The sequence below is a fragment of the Neodiprion virginianus genome, chromosome 3 (genome assembly GCF_021901495.1).
Source record: "Neodiprion virginianus isolate iyNeoVirg1 chromosome 3, iyNeoVirg1.1, whole genome shotgun sequence".
Classification (NCBI taxonomy): domain Eukaryota; kingdom Metazoa; phylum Arthropoda; class Insecta; order Hymenoptera; family Diprionidae; genus Neodiprion; species Neodiprion virginianus.
Window position 1 is genome coordinate 38,680,125 of NC_060879.1, and position 23,524 is coordinate 38,703,648.

Sequence of the window (23,524 nt, forward strand, 5' to 3'; positions counted from 1 at the left end):
TGAAAATATTTCGAAATACAACGACGCTGTCCGCCATGCTGGCGTCTGCGAGATTCAACGTTTTCTGTCAAAAATGATTAGTTTTAAAGTAATACGATGAAAAGGATCGACTAACCGGGTGAAGTAAAACGTTGATCGTTGACGTAACTCGATCCGAATTTCCTGAAATAAAAGTTTCAGTCAAGATAAAGGAGTACGGTAGAAATTTCTCCTCGGGCAAGACATGGGAGCCCGTGAAGGGTGCCAGTCGCGACATGGCGGGTTTTCGAGAAGAGGATAAGGCGCTATTTCCCATTCAAAGTATATCTTCGGTAGTAGAAATATTTAAAAATCAATTGGAAAACAGCTCGGAGCCCGACTTAGCGTTGTTGTCAATACTCGTTGGTGCGGTTGAGAATTCTTTGACGTGTAATCGGACATTTGCGTCGCAAGAGACCGCTGTTTACGACGAGCCGAAACTTCCAGCGGTAGAATTTCACATCGCCGAAGCTTTATACACGAAATTTCACGCGGTTATTAAAGGAGCCGTCGACCTCACAGTTTACGACACTAAATACGCGACCAGAGAGCTCGTCAAGAAAGTGTCAGATGTCATATGGAATTCTTTGACACGCAGTTACTACAAGGATCGAGCGCATCTTCAAAGTTTGTACAGTTACTTGACAGCTAATAAGTTGGATTGTTTCGGTGTCGCTTTCGCGGTCGTCGCCGGCTGTCAAGTTTTGGGATTCAAAGATGTTCATCTTGCTATGTCCGAAGACCATGCATGGGTTGTATATGGCGAAGACGGTGTCGAGACTGCTGAGGTCACATGGCACGGTAAGTTCCTCAAGGATTATTCATTTCCTATAGAAAAAAACTATTCGTTAGGATCGCTGTAACCCGTATCAAGTCATATTATACGTTGCGACTGTGCGACACGCTCAAGAGACCAGTTGTACGTTATGCAATTTTACTCATACGAAAGGTTTGACATTGCGTCATGGTGGATACGAGTATTCCTCGAACTTAAGAAACTGGCAAATTACCACTTGAAAAATTTATTGTATCGCATAACAGTGAGGATCTGAAATAAGTTTGATCGGTTTGTAATACACGGGGCATTTTGTGAGCTTGTTTGAAAGACTGTAAATCATGCGAAGCCTATTCTGTTGATTTAGAATGTTGCCTCATTCTTACGTGTGCTGATACTTGAAGTTCATCGAACAATTTATAAACAATACAATCAAATATGATATAAGTGAAAGAGAGTTTAGAAACTCTTTTTCAACTCAATTCTTTCAATGTACCGAGAGAAAGCTACCAGCTCTGAAACTATCAGCACGTTAGTCCAACATAAAGTTCAACTATTTCTATTTGTAAAAAATGTCTGACATCGAATACCTCACCGTTTAATTTCATCTTGCTTCTTGCTCTTATGCTCCTAAGGGTCGAGAGACAAGTTCTAGATACATTTATCTAAAATCTGAGATTTTTTCTTTCTTCAAAGGAAATGTGAAGGTAAGTTGACTTTAACTAACAATAAGACATTCTACAAGAACATTTTATATACCTTGCCCTTACAATTGCAGAGTTAAATTGAATTGAACCAAGCAAGTGGTTCGTAATAATGTTTGTTGGATGCTATTCGATATTAACTCTTAAGGAGTCAATGGCGATTTACTCATGGATGAAATGTTTGAACATCCCATATTTTACTTGGTCTTGTATGATGATATTCTGGATAATATATTTTCTGTTGATTATCAGGAAAAGGGAACGAGGATAAACGTGGCCAGCCAGTTGAACCGGGGATTGCATCTAGATCCTGGTTATACGTCAATGGTCAAGCAGTTGTATGTTCACGAACGATGGAAGTTGCTACAATTGTTTCTGCCATAAATCCGAGTCTCAGTGCAACTGCTGATGCGGCTGAAGTGGCTCTACTGCAACAGGAATTATTGTGGTTATTATATGATCTGGGTCATCTGGCAAAGTATCCAATGGCACTTGGAAATCTCGGAGATTTGGAAGAAGCCGCTCCTACACCCGGCAGGCCACCTGCCGTTCACTTGTTTCAGGTATTTGCCCATCTGCTGTCAGAGTCAAGGATTGACAATAACAGAGAATTGCCTAAACGTTACTTTGATATTTTTGCAGGAGGCTGTCAGATCAGCGAGAAAATATTATGGCAATGCGCATGTTTACCCATATACTTATCAAGGAGGATATTTATATAGGCATGGGTTACATGCAAACGCACTTGCATCATGGGCTGGAGCAGCAGATGTTCTAAGAAAGTTAGTGAAGCATTTCAATAGTATAAAAATTAATTTAATACCAGGTTGCTGTACATGCAAAGTTTATCGTTGAATAAATATATAACATCGGTAAAAAAGTATTGAAATATCCGTTTTGTTTCAGGTATGATTATTCAAGAGATGATGGTGAAATATACAAGGAGCTACTTGAAATAGCAAATGAATTGATACCCCACACAGTCAGGGCAGATGAGCGTCTTCTGCGACAACCGCGCTGTTTTGCTTATCTTCTGCGTTTTTATGATGGCATATGTCAATGGGAAGAAGGTGCGAATACACCAGTTTTGCACATTGGTTGGGCGAGACCGTTGGTGAATACAATATCGAAGTTTGACGCGAATATCAGAGCTCAGGTCATCATAGAATGTTATGAGGCAGATCAGAAGTCTGAAGAGGATAAGGCACAAAAGCGGGAGACAAATATTGACGAAACGCTAAATAACAACAATAATAATTATTGCAAGACGAAGGAGAGGGGTAACACAGCTCGCGATTTAATAAAAAGTCTCGAATCAAAAGTCCCCGCAACTCCGGCGCCGACGCATCCGAGTATTCAAGCTCTGACTGCTGCATGCAGTGAGAAAATACTAAACAGGGATTACCTGCTACAAGGAGGTGGGGAGCCGTTCGTAGCACCAGCAGAAAACGCCTTGCCTGTTGAGCCATCCACATCGCAGGAACCGCTTGATCCTGAAATTGAAAGCGATTTGGAAAGTGAGAAACCAAGAATAACTTTGTACAGTCAGAAAATGAAGGGCTTAAAAGACTTGTTACTAGCCGAGAAGTTGAACACTCATGCAATATCGTTGCAACTAACCGCCCAAAGCCAGGTACAAATTGGTAAAAAAGGTAGAGGTAGCGACGAAGGTGTTAGTCAGCGTCCAAAAAGGACGCGCAGGGAGTAGCATTGGCATACATGTTTTGTATGATTGAATATTAAGATACAGTATCTTATATCTTCCTAAGAAATCTCTTAATAACAATGATAATAGAAGCAATCGATCCATTCTTAACTATCAATTATTACAGTAAAATTGATTGATAAATTAGCATCAACGCGGTTGCAAATTCAAATATCACGTTGTTCATACGGAACTCATTTTTTGTTCGGATCAATGATTAATTTGACTAATTTGTTCATACCAATAATGGCCGCGACCTAACCTTTCGCTTTGAATTATATGTTCAACTGGATTCTTAAACTGGTCCGTTACATCGTTTGGTAGTATGAATTGGTACTCTATTATCTGTTGGTGGTGCATAATAATTATACAATCCAATGTAGGTTTATTCAGCCCGTAAAGATAGGATGCTTACATTACACATGAAATAATAAATATTATTATTATTATCGATAGGTGTAGGTAGTGTAGAGAAAGTATGAGAAAAAAAATTTTGTAGGAGAGTACAAAAAAGTTATTTGATTTTCGAGTCAAATGAAAAATAGGTGCTTGTGTCATGTCTTTTTATGTGAAATTAATGAGGCCTAGTTAAGATTAAGAAAGAAATGATTTGTAAGTATTGTAAAAAAAAAAAAAGACGAAACAAAGGAGAAGAGAAAGAAGTGACGTTAAATTTTTCGGAGTAAAATACTTCTGGAAAATCTCGTTTGTAAGTGAAAAAGTGACTGAAAAAAGTTTTGGGCAAGTACAAAGTACCAGATCGCGATGGCGTATTTAATCAAACGCTCAACGTCGCGTAGTATTAAATTGCTCGTTACTCGGAACCTAGATAATAAAAAGATTTGACATCTGCATCTGTAAATAAAAATAAGGTACTATGCTACCTGTTCTATTAATCACAATGATTGCTCATCAGTGATGATGGATTCACACACTTATTAGTCTATTTCTATTTTCTTGTTGCACTTTTGCTTATTTATTGATTCAAGTTTTTCTAATTATCTATTGCACTATTAATTATGATTAACAAGTTAATGTTAATGTTTTTTACGTGAAGTAGATGAACTTTTGTTAGAATTACGCTTTTAAAATCTAGTATCAACGAAAGATAGAGGTAAAAAATAACCTACAAACTACAACATTCCACTCCATAGGTGGTGCAAAATGATTCATTTTATTTAACTAAGATATTTTAAGCATCAAATGCTCGCTTATTTTTATAACTATTTATTTCCAGAGTAATTATGAGTATTTTTAGATTAATTGTAATTTTTATTTTCCGGCCCTTTTATCGCCACAGAATTACTTGTAGCTCGGATATTAATTTGAAAAGCTCGTATAACATATTTCTACATACTCATTCGATGATCTGAGGATGGAAATAGAATTTCCAATGGATACCTTGACTAATTCAAACGCAACTTTCCTAAGCTTTAAAGCGCGTAGTAGGCAAAACTGGACTTTATTACCAGTCAGAGATATTTCTTTGGTTTCTTATAGATACTTGAAGAGAGAAAAAGGTTTAAATATATCAGCAGTCAGCGCATTTTGTATACAACTAATTATCACCTTAGAATGTTTGAGTTACGGCATTTTATGGTAATATCCATGCAATAGAGTAGCACATAAATCAAGTTTTGGTAATTGCGTGTTATTCTTTGCCAGTGTTAGATTTTGATAGGGAAAATTTGTTTTTCTAATTGAATCGTATTTATTGCGCGAATGATAAGAGGCTATGTATTCACGTAGAAAAAATTTCAACCAAAAATTGTCTCATTTTTAAATGTAAATTACAATACTTGTTTAACCATGATACGCGAAATGTCATATAATCAGTTAATCTGTATTTCAGAATACGATTTAGACAAAATGAAAAATCGAAATTCATTTTCTATAGCTCATAAGCTACTCTAATAATATTGAAATTGTATGTGATTTACGACACTTTTTGATCAGGAAGTTAATTTCACTGAATATACTGATATACGTATAATATATTTATCAGTACTACTTGCGAGTCAATTTTTAGACCGTATTGTATGAAAGGTATTTATCAGGCGCCAGCTGAATACTATTGGCTTTACTTCTTCATGTAAACAAAGAGCTTGATAGAATTTTTCAAAATTTTTTCGTGTAAAAAATTGGTCGTTAATTTACCAAATAATTTGCAATTATGTGTTGAAGAATGACGAGAGAGTATATTATCAAAGAATATTCTATGGATTTTAATGATCAGTAAAACTGATGACAGCTAATAATTTACAGTTGGCAACTGGAACTAAAACAATTTGTATATACAATAATTCGTTGCAAAGTAGGTACATAAATAGTATTATGTAGCATCTTTCCGTAATTACCTCGATGTTTCTTAAACTGAAGTACCAATTACGTAGCTAAATGGAGGTGAATATCCATGTTCGACAAATATATGTCATGACATTCTTATTTTCATTTTTTTCTTTCATCTATGAGCAGCATCGTGAGGTATTCATTTTATAATGTTTGATAGGTTGTTGAAGAATGGTTTGTTAGATGGGAATGAGAGTAAAAAAATCTAATAAAAAGATCAATGGTCACATAATATTGAAAGGCGCTATCTTACTGTGATGCAGAATATGCTATATTATACTAGTGATGATAGTAATAATATAGGAAATATATTAAATATGAATTGTCTTAATGATATCGCTTTATCTTGCAGTAAAGAGTCTCCGAGTACAAAATTACAAATGACACGCCTGTATATGAAGCTTTCTTTGTTGGAAGATATTCATTCAAAACTTACCATTCACGGCTCATTTCTTAATTTTCCAACAATACGATACTGCTTGGGAAAATCGTATTCCCATTTAAAAGTATTAAGATGGAAGATATGACGGAATTGAGAAAACGTCAACGGTCAGTTTCGAATATACTTTTTCCAACTAAGACATTCGATCGATGTAATGAACTGATTTTTTATGTTTAGTGGATAAACTCCTATTTTTATTTTGCGATCTCTTGAAGTTGTTATTTTTTTATATTCACACCGAAAATGGTGTATTCACAAGAAGCATATTACCTGATGTAACACTAACAATTGGCACATTAGATTCAACATTATATTCATAGTATTTTATCACGATTATCCAACAATTGATGAGAAAAGATGTAAAGAAGGCAGTAAATTGTCATGTATTATGTCAAAGAAGAGGCACTATAAAAATTGCTTCAAGGTATCGCGAATTTATAAATTAAAATATGCAAATCCTGCAGGTGAGAACTGGTGCATAATATGTAGCATGAAATTTCTATAAAATCTATCATATAGTAAAATTTGTAGCGTTAGTCACTAAATAGCGCTCACTGGAAGAAAAAAAAAACATGAATTTTTAACGCACAGTACATTTGACTGTTGTCGGCAAAATATTTGCAAACTGTTACGTTATGTAGAATCAGCTCCTACATATTATAATAGTCGTGAAACATTTTGTACAAGCATGATATCTTCTTCCACATTATAACTTATTGTATACGAAAAAACAATATGACAAAAAATGAATTTGATGAATGAATTGCAAATGATGTTCAGTACTTGGAAAATTCAACTTTGTTATGAGCCATTGTTAATTTCCAATTAAGGTATTTTATAACAATTTCAATATGCATAACTTTATATTTGCAATTATGCAAATATTTCTATATACGTATGATATACCTATAATGGAAGTCGTAGGCTATTTATGCACATTTAGATCGTGTATTAAGCGTAGTAAGAAATATATTTGACTCGAGTATGCTGCGCGCCATTCTCAGTATTTGATGTTACATTGACTAATTTATTAGTAAATGGTAAATGTGAAGGTGTTAATGTGCATAATACTAGCAACGTAAAAAAAATGAAAAATATGGTAAACAAAACAGTATTTTTATATTAGCAAAGTATAAACGTGAACTTGGCTTTTTAGTTGGATTGAAAATTTTGTAGCAAAATTGTATTGCTATGAGCAATTAATTTTTTTCACTGTTCCGTACATAATTCTGACAAATGTTATCTCTGAAAATTAGCTAACAATGCTTCGAATTTTTAATTCAAATTCAATTTACTTTATGTGTACTTGTACATTTTAACCAATATGACGTATATTGAAGAATATCAGAGACAAATGCTTAGAGGCACAAAATATGAATTATATTATAACATACCTACTTGTACCAATAATCTCTTTCAACATTTTCTTATCATTAATTTAAAATACGACGGTTGTATAATTAATATTATTACGAATATTATATTATTTTATTTCTTGAAAATTGCGTGTCTAATGTTACTGAGCCAAGTCCACTCATACATTCATCTGAGTTTGGCAAGGAAGTGTTTGGCATAATTAAAATAATACAAAAATATATACATAAACATTTGTCAAATGTACTTCTTATTGTCAAAAGAATATTTAAACTCCATTGGGCGATGCAAAGACCAAAACCGTAAAATATTGACTACTGAATCCTCCAGTACTTTCAATTTTTCGGATCAAAAAAGAATTGTTCAATACCGCGATGAAAAAGAAAAAAAAAAACTGCCGTGACTGATAGATTATGATTTTTCATCTAATTTATTTTTTCTATTTTGTATTACGTTTTATTAATTTTACATAACTGATCACCCCGCTATTTCCTTTCTGACACATACGAGCCAACAGGAACTGTTGTGTGCCATAAACTGTAATTTTTAAATTAATAATAATAATACTAATGATATTCCATGTAGCATGTTACATGAACCAAGTTTTTGAACATCCAGCTTATTGTTTCCGATGATATTTCTGTAATTGGAATCTATATAACGCCAACTATTTTATTTTCCCAGCAATAATTACTACTTAATTGTTGTTTGCGCACAAATTGACCTAATGTATCAGCTATTTGGTTTGTTATGTCGGCCGACCTGTGTTTGAGAAATGTAAATAAGTAATGCTTGAAAATTTGGATATTGTATAGATGTATAATACTAGTGTTAGTATATACCGAATAGGGAAATACGTATACCAAGTTGAATATATCTGCTCTTTGTTGATAGAATCTGTTGAATTAAATTTTTTAAATGCAGCATATTCGTTTCCTTGTGACGAAAGGAAAATTTAAAAAACTACATGCAACAAAATCATAATCGCTAAATTTTAGGCAAAAGTCGAATATACCAACAATGAATGTAGCATATGCGTTCACTGAACTTTTGTGCGGCATGCGTATTTTTGTATTGAATTTGCTTTATCGTGATGCTTTAAAAATATTTTTCCCGACTTATAGATCGCTGAAGAAATGGCGCGAAGTATTGCATCTATATTTTATCTCTGTCTTCGAGCTGTTATTGAATTTCAACTATTTAGAATTTCTCAATTAATCGTCATAACTTCCATAGTGAAAAACTTGTTAGAATCAAAGCCACTAAGATAATGCAATTGAATAATTCATTTCAGTTAGTATCTCTCACGTACTTAAAAAGCTTGATTTCAAGCTGCATCGGTGATACATTAATAGTAATAATGATGATTCTGAAATCCGCAAGTGCAATCTGTTTGCGATAAGAAGAAGTGACTTTATTCTAATAATACTTCTACATTGTTCGCAATGTAATTACAAATCTTAGTGAAAACAATTCAATCAGAGAGAAATTACAAACTATGTTGCAAAGTGATGAAGAAAATTTATATCGAGCCATGCTACTGAAAACAATCCTTCTTCACATCGCTGCGGGGCATTCATAGAGCACCATTTCAATTTTAGTTCAATTTTGTATGGAGTTTTACTATACATCTGGTACTTGGTGGTGGCAGTAAAGTAAATGAAGAAGACCTTTATTGTCATTTGCTTCGGCCCGTTCTTGAGACTTATGGATGAAGTGGTGCTCTGCAAAGTATGCAGATTTTATATTGATTATCCACACATTGTTAAAAAACATAACACTTGAGTTGTAAAAAATATTGAAAATATGTCATGTTTTTCTGTGGATCATAATAAACTATTTTATTCTAAATTGATGACGTGTCCAACCATTATTTCAATAAAATAATTAAGCTTCACATTGTCTTAGATTGTGCAAGATTGATACTTTGTTACAAGATGTAGAGGATACATTATACATTTATTGTATCATTTACACAATTTTAACAAATGATGTCTTGTCTATTTCAGTAAGCGGTAAAGAAAATAATACGAATCGATGTTGAATATATATTATTATCATTATTATTACTATAATTATTATTTGTAGGCACGAGGAATGTCCAGAAATAGCAATTTTTTGTGACATAAAAATGATGAGTCTATAACTAGAACAAGGATTGATTATAATATAAAAGATTTAAATAAATTACAATATTAATTAGGGTAATTCTTAATCTAACAGTAATATTTGGTCATTGATCGCTTTTAACATCAAAAGCTTACGAATAGTAATTCATTCGATTCAACCAAACCCATCTATTTAGGTGCACAGAATTTAGTGATAGTGGGTAATAATTATCATAAACGAAATCAAAGTCTAATACAAAAAATAATAATCATTTCTTTCAAAGATTAGACAAACGAAATTATATATCAGTATCAGTTTAATTCAGTGCATATAAACCGTCAAAGAAGTACGGTGCGTTGGTAACTTATAATTTATATTATATTTGAGGTTTTTACTTTGAAAAATTATAGCTTTTTCTTAGTTAACGCAGTTACAAAAAAATTAAATCAAAAAATAAAATAAAAGTCAAGATCGCTTATGGCTATTCAGTCACATTGTAATTGGTTTTACTCTATTGTAATACCAAATGATTTTTGTAATGTGGCGATATGACTAATCCTCGTGAGTCGTAAGCTTCCTTTCTTATGATAGAATGATCTGTGTTACAGAAAAAGTTTGGTGATACGATTTTTAAGGTACGTACCTACACGAACATGTAGGATTGATACCATTTTGAATCAACTCCTATAATTATGATAGTATTATTGTTTAGCTAATTGAAAAAAATGACTATAATATATTCTTACCAATAATTGTGTCGCGCAAAAATAATAAAACAGAGAACATATCGCACTTAGAGAGACAGTTGAATTATCCCAAAAAAAAAAAACGTTTATGTTATCAGTGCGTCGGTAATTATATTTTCAGCGATAATTGTAGCATTAAAAATCCGTTTACCGATAATTGTTTAAAGGGATTTAACGTGAGGGAGTATTTTCAAAGTGCTTTTGTCATAAAACTTATAAATCAATTCTTAAAAATTAGTTTGCCTCGAGTTTGCGTTGTAAGTCAAATTACATATGTCGATTGGTGTTTTATATTTAAACTTTAAATTCTGTCCTTAATACTGTATTTACACGTTATTACTAAAATAACTTACAAATAATTACAGCTAATGAAATTGCTTGATTAGAATGCTGCGTGCGGTTTGCACATAGTTCTCGAAACAGTGTGCAATACTTGAATGACTCACCTGTAACTGTTTTTGAAAATTTATCTACTATACATATATCATTTATTGAAAATCAACGTGTCACTCGTAAATAACAGATGCAAAGGAAACGAACATCACGTAGAAAGGAGCCACCTGAAAATGGTACGGTTACAAGTCTCAAGATTGGAATGGTGCGATGTAACATTGATCTTTATGATACGGTTCTACAGAACGTTGTTAGAAGGTGATCAGAGTTTAAGAACTGAAATTGTAATTTAGAAATGAGTTGCGAGTTAGAATACTATTGTTTTTGTAATCAATGAAGCACCAGTTTGATTTGTAGGTCATTTCAGGCGATGCAAGATGCATGATTAGATTCAATTTACAATCGCTTAACATTCTCAGGCATTGTATTCTATTCTGCTTATATCAGTCTTTAGTCTTTTGTATTTCCACAGATTCTTAGTATTGACGTTAATCTCTGGACAATTAATTATATTCCAGTTGAACTGGATTATATACTTCTTAATATAATATGAGGGATGGTTCCATTCTACATAATTATATATTGACAGGGTATCGTGTTACTCATATTATTTCTCTACTCTACACATAGTTCACATCTACTTTAGATAAGATGTCAACTACAGAAAATAATATATTTATTGATGATCAATTGTTTGGAAGAACCATTCTGTGAACCGACGCAGTTGCTGAGCAGCCGCATGGCTTTCATCTTGCAATCGGCGATTTTCATCTCGAAGGCGACGCACTTCATCCTCCAAAGAAAGACGACGCCTTGTCTCTCTTGCCACTCGCAATTCTAAAGTCGATAAATGAGATTGCAGGTCGCAAACGTTTCCCCTAAAAATTGAAACCAACTTAGACGATACAGGAGCTTAGCCTTTAGTATTTCAAAATTTAATTGTCTGCACTTACGAGACAGTTGTACCTCCATCGATGACTCTTTCTTCCGACCAGTCCTGGCCTAATTGTTTTATAGTTCTATTCGCGGAGTCCATGAGACTGGGCCAATCTATCTCTCCTTCAATCTGCGACTTTGAATCTCGTGCCACGGTTAAATTACTTATTGGCTTTGACGTGGTATGAGGGGACTTTGTGACACGTGGAGATAATCTGAAATATTTTTTTTTTAATTTATTCTCAGGGAAAGTATATCGATCGATGATTTATTGAAGATAGAGTACAGTGCCAAAGGATTGCGCACTTTTACAACAATAGTTATTCAGTAAAAGTTCAACTGCCTCACCTCTCCTCTTTGGATAATTTGTTTTCACTCGGTGCAGGGCTAGATGCTGTACTCGCATTAGAGATCACAGTAGCAGGCCGGGCCATCGTCAAAATCACTTCCGAGACGTTTCCATTTTCCTGTCCATTTGTTGGCAGGACGCTCAGCGTTGAGGTGCTGTTTCCACATAAATTTTCCCTCGATCTACATCGATTCTGTATCTCAATCATATTATTGTTCAATTTGTTTGAGTTTTGATTGTTCGATATAATAGTAGGTACATTGTTATTTGGAATAGGATTATTTGATAGCTGCATATCATCAGCGATGTAGTCAGGGTTTATCAACTTCATTAAATCCTCTTGCAGTGTACTAGACGATAAATTGGCTGAATTCCTGTGTGAATTTCTAGCTCCAGGTTTTGGCCTCGGGCTCTGATTTCTAGAACTACCACTTGACGGCGTTAAATTTCCACCTCGATGTCGATTAGCTCTACGCAATCTGGGCGATACGTTTCCGGAACCATTTGACAACTCGTCTTCACTCGGAAGTGTCGAAATATCAGTTGAATTCCCGTCAGTCATTCTCGTATCCGGAGGTAAACTAGAAGTAATGTCTTTTTGTCTGTATTCAACTTTGTGAGGCACTGGCCTCTCTGAGATACTGGTTTTTAAGCAAGTCACCTTCTCACCGACTTTAAACTCATGTGGAATCTCGTATCTTATTATATCTCTGTTGATATCAATTTGTTCTGCTTTCTTGCCATGATGTTGATGGTCTATACCGTACTTTGTGTCACTCTGAACAACCTCAGTTTCGTACTTGCTTTTCCTGAGTTCAGAATGTACTTCTTCGAACTCGTAATTGTAAATCCGCTTATCATTAGTTTTATTATCGTGATGTTCACATTTTCCATTCCTGTCATTAATTTTCACATCATATATATCAAATTTCGAGTTTCTTTCATTCGCTTTCAGGCCCTGTTCATACTTGACGTTCCCTTTGTCGGGCGTTGATTGTTCGTAATCACTAAATCTCACCAGATTATTATTGCTTCCGGATTTTGGTAAACTGTAAGTAGCGTTTTGAGCTAGTGGTAATGAATTCGAAACTGTTAATTTCTGATGACCGTGGTTTTCATTTTTATGCAAATCTCTATGAGACGCGTAAACGTTTTCTTGTTTAATTTCGTATTTTTCTTTCTGAAGCTTGACGTAGTTTGACGTAGGTTCTTGACTACGTTGCATGTTTTCAATTCTCTGATAATTTTCATGTCTACTATTTTCCAAAGCTCTTTGTGACATATAATTACTCTCTTTTGAATAATGTTCATGGTTGTGGTACTTCGCACTACTGCTGGTACTTTCGACCATCTGTTTTGTCGTCGCATAGTGACCATGTTCCTTTTCCTTTTTTTGAGTGGATCCGTTTTTGTTCCCCGTTAATACTTGATAGTTTTGTCTAGCTGGAAGCGGCGGAGGCGTTCCGTCCACGCGTAAATTGGTATCATGTTCTTGTGGCTCCAGGAGTTCATACCTGTTGGAAAAAGTAATGTTTCTTAACTTAAACGGTAAGAACACTTGAATCATGTTCATATAAAAATCGTTTTTACAAGTATGTGGACCTGAATTAGTACTTGCAGGTATTCATCAAAATTGAATTACCATCTATCGTCGGCACTGCTGTGCCCACTGCTGCTGCTTGTCATGGTGCCTTCAAGAGGAAATCTTGGATCATTGAAAGATCTCGAACTGGAACCTGTACCATATCCAGAGCTGTTACTTGACCGTGGTGGACTGAAAGATCTGTCGTAGCGTCTCTGGTGTGACATAGCAGTCTGTTGCGTCGGAGTGCTGTCAGGATTTGTGACATTCTCGTAATCACCTTCGTAGTTATTTGACAAGTATTGACAGTTTTGCAAAGTGCACCCTCTGAAAAGAGCATAATATCATTCACTGCTGATTCTATCAACAATGCAGCTTAAATTTTTTCAGTTTTAGTAAACTGACCTTCGTGGGTTGCCGTCAGGCATTGGTGGCACCACAGTGACTGTAACCTGTGCGCTGGTTTTCAAAAGATCAACCATTTGATCGTGACTCAGGGTTGAAACTGCAACTTTGCATATCTCGACCAGCCTTGATCCTTGCCTGAGTCCAGCCTGCCAAGCAAGTCCCATGCTCTCAACTTGGGTGACAACGCCATCTGGTTGAACGTGAAAACCTAGTTGACCCAAATTATTCCGTTTGAGTGACAACTCGGAAGCAGGGAATCCTTGTGTTACAGCCCGTAATCGCGAAACGATCTCCATCAACTCATCCCTTTCTCCATAGTCACCACGAACGTGAATCGTCACGCATTCACCTTGGTGATAGTAAAGCCTCAGGCTAAAACAAAACAGATTGGGAATATTTATTACTTGAATGGCATCGGTTAATTAAGTTAAGCCAAGAGCAGATCGATATTTGATAATTATCAACGTTTAGGTATTTGAAAATGTTGAAGAATTATTACCTGTTCGTCTGGGCATGCCAACCAAGGATGCTCACGCAAGCAGCTACAAATACAACTTGTCGTGAATGTTCTTCGATCAAAACTATTGTGTCTACACTTATTCCTAGGTAACAGTCTGTGTTTTGATTGCTGTCTTCTAAAATCACTTGCCAGCATATACCTCCTCGCTGTGTCGCGTCGCACGACAGGCGAGGACGAATTGGTACCTTCTTTTTACTGCTGAACGAGAGCATAGCTAAAGAAAAAAGAACATTAATTTAATTACAACAGTTTTAGAATTTCGTTCTCGTTCTTCGCAAAACGAAATGAACAAATGTAGAGAAACAGTTATTAGCGTTCCTGAACTTATAACTTTGGAACATCGTGATCACGTTTAATTTACTACTTATCATCAGTAGATGATGTATAATCAAAGAATGTAATTGCAATTCTAGTAGAGGAAGAGTCGTAATATGGGTTCTAGGATATCTCTATAGTTCTACAACAGTGTAGCATCGCACTTACAAAATTTTTGTCCGGTATCAACAACAGTGGTAGATGAGTAATTCGTAGCCAAATCTTTGAGGTACTCTTGCCTCGTTCTGGTAGCCATTGTTGCAAACTTTTCAGATCTGCGAAAAAACCATACACAGAATTCGTACATTGATTCGATAAGAAAACTGTATTCACCATTTTTTTAAATACCAGTTTACACGCTGTATCGTCGCTGTTATAATTACCTGTGCGCAGCGTTTTCGGCATTTATTACTTTCGCAAGGATAAAATCAGCAAAACCTTTTCCTTTGCTAAAAGTAGCGCCTGCTTGAATGGGTGGCCCAAATATGGGGACTTCCTTACTTCTCGAAACAGCAACGGCGTACTGTGTATTTTCCGAGCACGGATTAATCGCTCTTACAATGATGAACACGTGTTGAAACTGAGATCGTATTCTGCGAGGACTGAATGGGAGCGCTCCTGGTTCCTGTAGAAAAGATTTAATTTTTATTCACTTACACAGAATATGTGTAGAAGACCATGGAAAAGTTCAACACACAGCATCGAAGAAACTAAAGGTATACACGATACCGCACCTGGAAGACTATGGTGACAATATCATTTCCGATGTGTCTTTTCCTCAGCAATTGTTGTCTGTTGTTAGGTGTGAAAGGAAGCATGGTAGATACGTGAAATGTAAGTTCCACACCTCTGTGGCTCGCAGCGACAGCATGAGTGCCGGTCGAGTCTGTTTTGGTATCCAAGCCTGCTTTGTATCCTTCAAAACCGCGCAGTCTTATTCTTTGGCCTACATAGAAACGTTACATTGAACCACATTAGACGCACCGTTGAACGCAATAGCATCTTCGAATGTCACATCGAATGAAGAATAATTAACATTAAACAGAGAATCGACAATGAGCAAATAAGTTCTTACCCATAGTATCTAAAAATTCTAAGAATGCTGGTCCAGCATGTTGATTATTGTACATTTCTTCCTCAGTCCTTTGACCGGATCTACAGTAAAGAACGCCGACTTTATACTTGTTGGAAAGTCCCTGCTCGTCCAATCTTGCGACAGCTTCCTCGGCCGCCGGTGTTCCCAGCTTAAGACATCCAAGCTGGACCTCCGGAGCGACCAACTCGAGGATTTCTCTCATCGGCGATCTACCTTGCGGTCTTATTCCCAAGGCCTCCTCGGGAACTGTTCCGCGAAGAGTCAGTAGCTCGGATGTTCTAACTATTATTCGGTACTGATTCGAATCCTTTCGAATGCTTATGGCGACCGGCCCAAGCTGCTCATCCATGCCGAACCAGTTCTGGTGTTCCCGACCTGACCGAAAGTAGAAAAATTATAATCAGTCAACGAGCATGCTTGTTGGGTTACGCAAATTGTGACTTGAGCGATTATTACTACGCTTTAAATGCGAGTTTCGCGTTACAATTGTCAGCACGAATTTACCCAAAAAGTATCGCCGGTAATAGTGAGCTCCATCGTCGACGCTTTCGATCGGCAACGGTCTTCTCTGAAGAGGGCAAGTGTGTTTCCACAGAGTTTCACCCGGCGGTGGTTCCAGAACGGATACTCCGTAGGCTAACGGCGGTCGATGAATTCCGTTCGCCATCGTGCAGCGAGTCAAGCCGACTTCTCGCTCACCCTCACCGCCCGTTTCATTCCGGAAGAACGGACAGGACTCCAAAAGCTCGTTGCCTGGTATGATCGTAGAAAAATGAAACCACGGGTTAGAGTATTAATAAAAACCAAATCAACCAAATCTGACCAAATCATGATCAGATCATAGTGCCATTCAACAACCCACAACCACTTCCAGCATACAACATTTATCAGAAATGAAAGAAATTAACCTTTCCCATCGCCGATGTCATCCTCTGGAGCTTCGTCAGGGGTTGACGCTCGGAGCGAACTGGCAGCAGAGGCTCCGGTGGCTGTGTTTCGCCTCCTGGCCAAAAGGATGCCCCTGAGTTTGGCGGCATAGCCAAGATTAGCGGTGAGAGATTGGCAATCGTAATGGGCGAAAGCGCGTCTTCTGTGTCTCTCCTCGACGTCGGCGGACACCGAAGGACTAGCCGGGTTCTGGCATTGTTCCTGGTCGACGCCGCGTGGAGGTTTTCCGCTCCAGAAGCGATTCAGTTTCAGTCGCAACTTCGGACTGGAGCCGGTCGGCCCGCAGACCTCGTCCGTGTCCGGCGACTGGCCATCCTGCAGCCGACGGAGAAGCTCCGCGTTCGAACTTGGGCTTCGCTGATCCGGGGAACGAAAGTCCTGGAGCATTGCAGCGAAGAAATTTTCTCCAACTGGTACCGACTGCGCTACGACATCGATGCTCCCTGAAGCAGGATATATTATGTGTTATTACGAACATTTGTCACGTACGTTACACACGAGGATCAAGATTTTCTATTCTAGTCATATTCCCAATTATTAACGTTACATAGCAGAATATGCCGTGTCGCGTTTCTAACACAATATTTTGCTGATCCGAGTCTGTCGGTGATTTTTCAATATTTTCAAAGTACCAACAAAATCTTAAAAATTTCCCTTGCATGGTGAAATTTTTATTTCAATCCATTTCAGACACATCTCGTAGATATAAACAGTTTTACCATAAAGCGCAATATTTTCATCCTCTCTATGTTTAGGTCAAAGTTCGCAATTGACGTGAAAGCATTGAAATGTTCAACATTTAATCACGGAATGTCAAAGCAAAATTCACTTTGAATCAGTTGCAGGGAAATCGTAAAGCACGCGATAAGAACTACAGCTGGGACTGACCGTGCACTTGGAATAGAAAAGAAAAGAAAAAAAAACAAGAAAGTGTCCCTCAATATTTCATTAAAACCATGTAATATTTACCGTGGGAGCCATACTCTCGGCGAAGAGGAGTGTCGGGAACACGAGAAGCTGGGTCCGGACTGTGGGGCAGCTCGAGACTGGAATTCGAACGATGAAGTGCTAGACTGCGTCCCACACGACTCCCCGGTCCCCCGTTACTGCCACCGCCTCCACCGCCGCCACCGCCGCTGTTTACTGGAAGACTCGCGATCATCTCATCATTCTGTAACAAAAATAAGATGTAAAATATGAGTAGGTTTGACAATAAGTCAGGGAAATCATTGATCAAAAGTCAGAACTATTAAATACAGGTAGTACAGTATTTGCATTAACACCCAGATGATTACTGATTTTTTAACTATAATAAATGTGAGAGAGAAGCGTAACATAAAAATTCGTATCATTTTTGTAATAATTGAACCAAGGGGGGAATGTTCGGCTCTTTAACATTCGAACGAACTGATGGTAAACCTTAACAAGAAGAGTGGTGAAAGAAGCGTCGAGGTACTGTTTTAGTTGATATTTGTGACCCAGTTTCGAAAGCCACCCTCTGATAACGTCGTGAAAAAACTTTTTTTCCAGTCTTCTCAGCTACTTCCACTTATAATTGTATACAAGCTTGGTCATACGTTTACGTACATTAGACTTCGTTGAACGAGTACATAGTACGTAAGCACATAGCGAAAAAGTCACGTGCGAATGGAGCGACTTTTTATTATTGTGCCTCCGAATAAGTTTCATAGTGTTACATATATACGTGTCACGAGACAGGAGTAGTAATAATGGTTAGCGAGCTATTCTAAATTTAAGTGCTTCTAAACAAGACCAAAGTAGGACAGCTAATTAGATACCTCCCAAGAGAACCAACGCGCTCTCTCTACACATGGTACACATGGTACACATGGATCTACACACCATCTATACATGTACCTAAAATGTACATGTGGAAATAAAAATTGAAAAATAAAAATTATCCATGTGATATACCTATGTATGTCTACATGTTTTTCACGTAGGGATGATGAGGGCAGTCCTTGTGGTTCGTTGTATACACGTTCGCTCATTTCGTTGAGAGGCTTTTTCCGTGGTCTTGCCTCTTTTTAATTACGCTAGTGGGACATTTCTCCTCTCCCCTCCGCCCCTCCGTTTTTTTAAATTTATTTCTTCTTTCCTTTCATCTCTTTATGTCATTTTTACAACCTCGTGTGGATATAATCCGGCTCTCATGACTCTACGGATAAGATTACATATGCCCCAAAGGTGCCGACGACTATGCCCTGCGAGTTAATTTGCTCAACTTTAATCGGTTACTCGACTGAAAAATACTTCGTGCATGAGAATAATACGTTATTATGATTATATACTGGCGTTGCAGAAATAAAAACAGGAAAATTATCGATATTTGAAAACGAGTATCGTATGTGTAATAAATTCGTTCAGAAAGGAATAACTTCTTGCAACGTACGCTTGACGGTTGAGATCGAGCTATAGATGGAAATTCGTTACACGATCGTTAAGAAAGCTTCATACTAGCAGATATCGCGTGATACAAATTTTATTAGCCTAAAAATTTTGAAACCCAATTGCACGCGACAGATTACATAAGGATTTCTATAATTGGGTAATATTCGAATATAGAAATTGCGTTTAGAGGTAGATAAATGTGAAATCTAGGTAGGTTTACAAAGGAGCAACGGTACGAGGCCATCTTTGATTGCAGTGCGGTTTATATGTTTGAACTCATATGGAACAGCTTCTAAAAATGGCGCCGTCTCGGTCCGCAAGAATCTCATCTTCGTATACGTTAATTAGCTTCGTTCTACTTCCAACGAGCTATGCTCGCAATGTTCGGCATGTTTTGATTGCTCATCTTGGAACGAAGATCACGGCGCCGTTGTCTGCCCATCGCTTTCCTCTTTATGCGACAGATTTAGTACAAGAATTTTCTACGATTTTCAGATATCAGACTCTAATTCGGGGTGGACGTTGCCCGAAATAGAGAGAACCGTGCGATCGTCCGTAACGAAGTTCGATAATTAAACCTTTCAGTACGAGTGTGGGAGCAATTTTTACTAGAGGATTCTTATAGTCAAAGGTTTTTTTTTTTCGCTACAAAGATCTCGCACGAAACTGTTCGTGTGGGGAAAACAGGAAGTCGTTGGTATTTCGTGCCCATCCGGGAAAATTCCTTATCTATTCGATATACGTTATACACGTTGCACATATCTCATTGTAAGTAAGTGAGTCTAAAAAAGTTCAATAACCTCACAGCGCTCGGATTCATCTGAAATTAAATATATAAATGAATTTAGATTACTGGTGAATGAAAAATACATATCCACCAAGGATACCTACATAACTATAATAAAAAATGAAATTGAGCAATGAAAAACTAATCCAACGTTAGTGCACGATTCGTGCTCCTCCCGTCTAACAGCGTAGCCAAAGAAAAAAGAATTGGATCTATGGGGGTTAGATTCCTCGTGAAAATCTGAAACCGAAGTTTCTTTACCAAAACTTCGAGAGACCGATAGTTTTCGAGTTACAGAGCTTGGAAGTTCTACAACCAATAAGGAGCTCACGTTTATCGCGCATGCGCCCCAACGAGTCACGTGTCAGTCTCCCGATTGGTGAATCGCGAAATTCCCTGTAATTCGAAAACTATTAATCCCTCGGATTTCCTGCAAAGGAACTTTAGTCTCGAATTTTCACGGGAAATCCACCCACAAAATTTAATCTGTCATTATCCGACGTCCACCCTTCGTATCGCATGTCGTTTAGCGAGACGAACGCGTAAAACGTGCGAAGACGGATACATGTATAAAATAATCACTCTGCGCACCGCAGGGTCGAGAATGTTAATAGAATTCTAATCCCATATCCGAGGGATCGGACGACCCTACAATCAACGTTTCTACACCCTCTGCAGTGCGTCACGTGGTTGTACAGAGTACGGTAGACAAGGGCTGCCATCGACCGGCACCAGCGGAACGAGTATAAGTTTGGAAGTCTGCAGCGAAGAATGAAAAATGGTTATTATTCCCGGAGGGGATGGAATCGAACACCGGTAATGCGGGTCTAACGGGAGGTCCGTTCTGATTTCCATCACCCTTTGTTGTGTCAAGTGATTCTTCGTCACGCATTCACGCACGCACCCACCCACACACTTCATTATCACGTTCGCCTTTGTTACCACGGTGGTTAATTTTTCTACCAAATTTGCCATTGATCGCTCAGGATGGGTGTGAGCTGTTGCTGCAGTAGCTAGCTTCTCGTAATTGATGGGGGTAGGGTAGCTGCTATCTGTCGCTTTCAGTTGACCCATAAAAACGACCACTGTTTCCAGAAGTTGCATACGAGGGGGAAAAAAAACTCATGATAATATTCAAACAATTATAAACACAACAAATTCTGGATTAAAATTTCCGGTACCAATAACACAGTTACTCTTTTTCCTTTCGCGCAGTGTTTGGAATTGATTTTTACAAACTCAATCGTATATTGCGATGGTGCGTACCAGAAATGGTGAAACAAAAACTGAATTACACAATTCTCCGTCGATATTGAAGCAAGAATTTCTGCCCTATAATTTCTTTACTGCATTTCGATAATAATTCGATTTTAATTGCACACCCAAAGAAATCACAAAGAATAAGCTAGGCAATCAAACTTGGTGTTACAAAATGATCTCCTGATATTTGTATTCTGAGATCTCTCACTCAGGAGTTAAATGTCAATGCCTCTACATGGTTTAAGCATGACCTAAATTTCCAGGCGTAACCGTCCATCATAACTACATGCATATAGAACGGCAAAGTAGAGCCTGGGTTGCAATTAATATCACCCTATTAAACGTCGTTTGGAAGACAAATGAATTGAACGTGTTCCCTGAGAGTCACAACGTACCGCATCAGCGGTATCAACCCGACTAATCGAATAAGGATGGAAACAGGGAAATCTCAAGTGTCTCGGTGTGGTATTCATTTGGAATGTAGCCGGGACCAAATTTCAAACGAACACCAAGTTGGGCGGCAGAGCTCGGGGACTGAACATTGCGCGAATGCCATCCATAGCTGTTCCTCGATGGTCGCGTATAGAAACTTTTATCTTCTATTCCCTGCAGCACGTAACCCGGTCCAAAGACCGGATGAAGGACGACACAACAATGTCGATCCTCGCATAGCTACTGCGTAGTTTCATCGCATTCCAATTCCAAGAACGAGGAAAGCGGTATGGTCAGAAGGTCCCAGAGAAGGAAAAAGAACCAGAGCCGCGGGCACGCCTCATTATCTCAGGATGGAACCTGCAGTCACGTTGCTGCCTACCCAACGAATCACTGCCTTCTGTCCCTTTAATGCGTGGTTAGAACCTCAGCTCCGCTCTTCTATGCACCGAAACAGCTGCGATAATTCCACGCTGCTGCAGTCAGGTATGTAGAAACCAAACCAAAAACGAGAAACAAATAATTTTATACGAAGGAATTCAAGACTGCAGTTTCAAAAAAAAAAAAAAAAAAATAAAATAATCCGTTCCAAACGTCCCGAATTAAAAGTGTACACTGTACAAGTAGATTTGATATTCTTCAGTTTCTCCGAGTGTACATTATGTACGAGTATAATGTAGCTCCGAAAATCAACTTCGAGATTTAGGAGCGTCCGCGATTGAAATTGAAAATAGGAATGAAGTTTTAAAAATAAAGTAAGCAAGAGAGGAAAAAAAAAAGAAAGAATTCTTGACACGCGATCGTCCGGTCAGCTGTCCATTGACATTTACACCGAACACACACGATCGTGGCACGTTAGCCGGTTGTAACGTCTGTAACGAAATCGCTGCAGTACCAACATCGTTTCGTTTTATTGAAATTTATTTTTTTGTTTACAAATAAGTCTGCGCGGCAATATCATCGTCGTAATGACGCGAGTGAGGAAGAGGCCGGTTTTTTAAATGAAATATTTCGGTTAAACGTTTCGACCTTGTGCGCCGTCGTGTGTGTATCCGAGTCTCGAGGCGCCACCGCGGGATAATAAAAATAAAATCCACCACGCGGCGGCGCATCAGGTACCCTAGCCAAGACAGCTCAGAGAAACCAGTTATATAATAATCTCTGAAATATTTTTGAACAAATTTTACGACAATGACTGACAGTGCGAGGATCTTCCCGACTATCAATTAACCCACACAACCGTCAGTCTTCTGCGTTTAATGTATACGTATACCTTGTACCAAACGCCTTTTACCAACTGCCATGTAATAAAAATAAGGTAAAGGAGGTAAAATATAGAAAAAAAAACAGAAAAACAATAATTATGTACCCTGCAGAGGTTTTTCCATTAATATCATAGTCGGGGAATCCGTAAATCAATCGATTCCAAAAAAAAAATAAATACAAAATAGAAAAAACGTACGGATCCTTGTAAAATTGAGCATATCAATGAGGATCCGGCCGACGCGGCGGTCGGCATTCCACGTATCAAAAGTCAAAACATTTATTTTTCGCATCCTGTTCCAGTATCGCGTAATTGATGTTAAATGTAATTTATGCAGCTACTGGATATTGACACCATGAAACCAGCGAGTTGATGCAATCGACGCAGTCGTAATCGGGTTCTATGGAACAACAACCGTGTACTAGTGTGACAGTCGTCGCACAGACGACGCACATTGCAACAACAACCTACCAGGGACAAGACCAGTTAGTTACCTGCGAATTACTGCTCCATACATGTCCGCACCACGTGACCACACACATGTGCTGAAGTTTATTACCTGCACCACGTTTCATACATGTGACCGTAATTGCAAACCGT

The 23,524-nt window shown here is 37.7% G+C and overlaps 2 protein-coding genes across 7 annotated transcripts in view; one reads left to right on the forward strand and one right to left on the reverse strand.

Annotated features, from left to right (window-relative positions):
- Window position 1: 1 nt before the first annotated feature.
- LOC124301007 (menin) lies at window positions 2–10,081 on the forward strand. Its single transcript, XM_046755602.1, has 4 exons — window positions 2–819; window positions 1,750–2,060; window positions 2,140–2,279; window positions 2,404–10,081. Exons 1-4 carry the CDS (start codon window positions 255–257, stop codon window positions 3,203–3,205), a joined length of 1,818 nt encoding a protein of 605 aa, XP_046611558.1. The 5' UTR covers window positions 2–254; the 3' UTR covers window positions 3,206–10,081.
- LOC124301003 (signal-induced proliferation-associated 1-like protein 1) overlaps window positions 9,308–23,524 on the reverse strand; it is a 68,720-nt gene continuing 54,503 nt past the window's right edge. For 2 of the 6 annotated variants that reach the window (XM_046755580.1, XM_046755583.1), the window contains 13 exons: window positions 17,739–17,940; window positions 16,730–17,212; window positions 16,326–16,574; window positions 15,801–16,196; window positions 15,460–15,671; window positions 15,109–15,350; window positions 14,894–15,000; window positions 14,390–14,624; window positions 13,888–14,262; window positions 13,543–13,809; window positions 11,900–13,414; window positions 11,569–11,766; window positions 9,308–11,493 (listed from right to left, as the gene is read on the reverse strand). In XM_046755580.1, coding sequence (XP_046611536.1) covers window positions 11,292–11,493; window positions 11,569–11,766; window positions 11,900–13,414; window positions 13,543–13,809; window positions 13,888–14,262; window positions 14,390–14,624; window positions 14,894–15,000; window positions 15,109–15,350; window positions 15,460–15,671; window positions 15,801–16,196; window positions 16,326–16,574; window positions 16,730–17,212; window positions 17,739–17,931 — 4,674 coding nt within the window. In that variant the 5' untranslated portion in view covers window positions 17,932–17,940 and the 3' untranslated portion in view covers window positions 9,308–11,291. Of the gene's footprint in view, window positions 11,494–11,568; window positions 11,767–11,899; window positions 13,415–13,542; window positions 13,810–13,887; window positions 14,263–14,389; window positions 14,625–14,893; window positions 15,001–15,108; window positions 15,351–15,459; window positions 15,672–15,800; window positions 16,197–16,325; window positions 16,575–16,729; window positions 17,213–17,738; window positions 17,941–18,704; window positions 19,206–20,940; window positions 22,137–23,524 lie in introns of those variants that run through there. The other 4 variants (XM_046755578.1, XM_046755584.1, XM_046755582.1 and 1 more) reach the window with 4 other exon arrangements.

Coding starts and splice junctions, on each gene's coding strand:
- LOC124301007 (XM_046755602.1), top strand. CDS start 255: ATGGCGGGTTTTCGAGAAGAGGATAAGGCGCTATTTCCCATTCAAAGT. Junction 820..1,749: donor TGCTGAGGTCACATGGCACG/GTAAGTTCCTCA, acceptor GTTGATTATCAG/GAAAAGGGAACGAGGATAAA. Junction 2,061..2,139: donor CTGCCGTTCACTTGTTTCAG/GTATTTGCCCAT, acceptor ATATTTTTGCAG/GAGGCTGTCAGATCAGCGAG.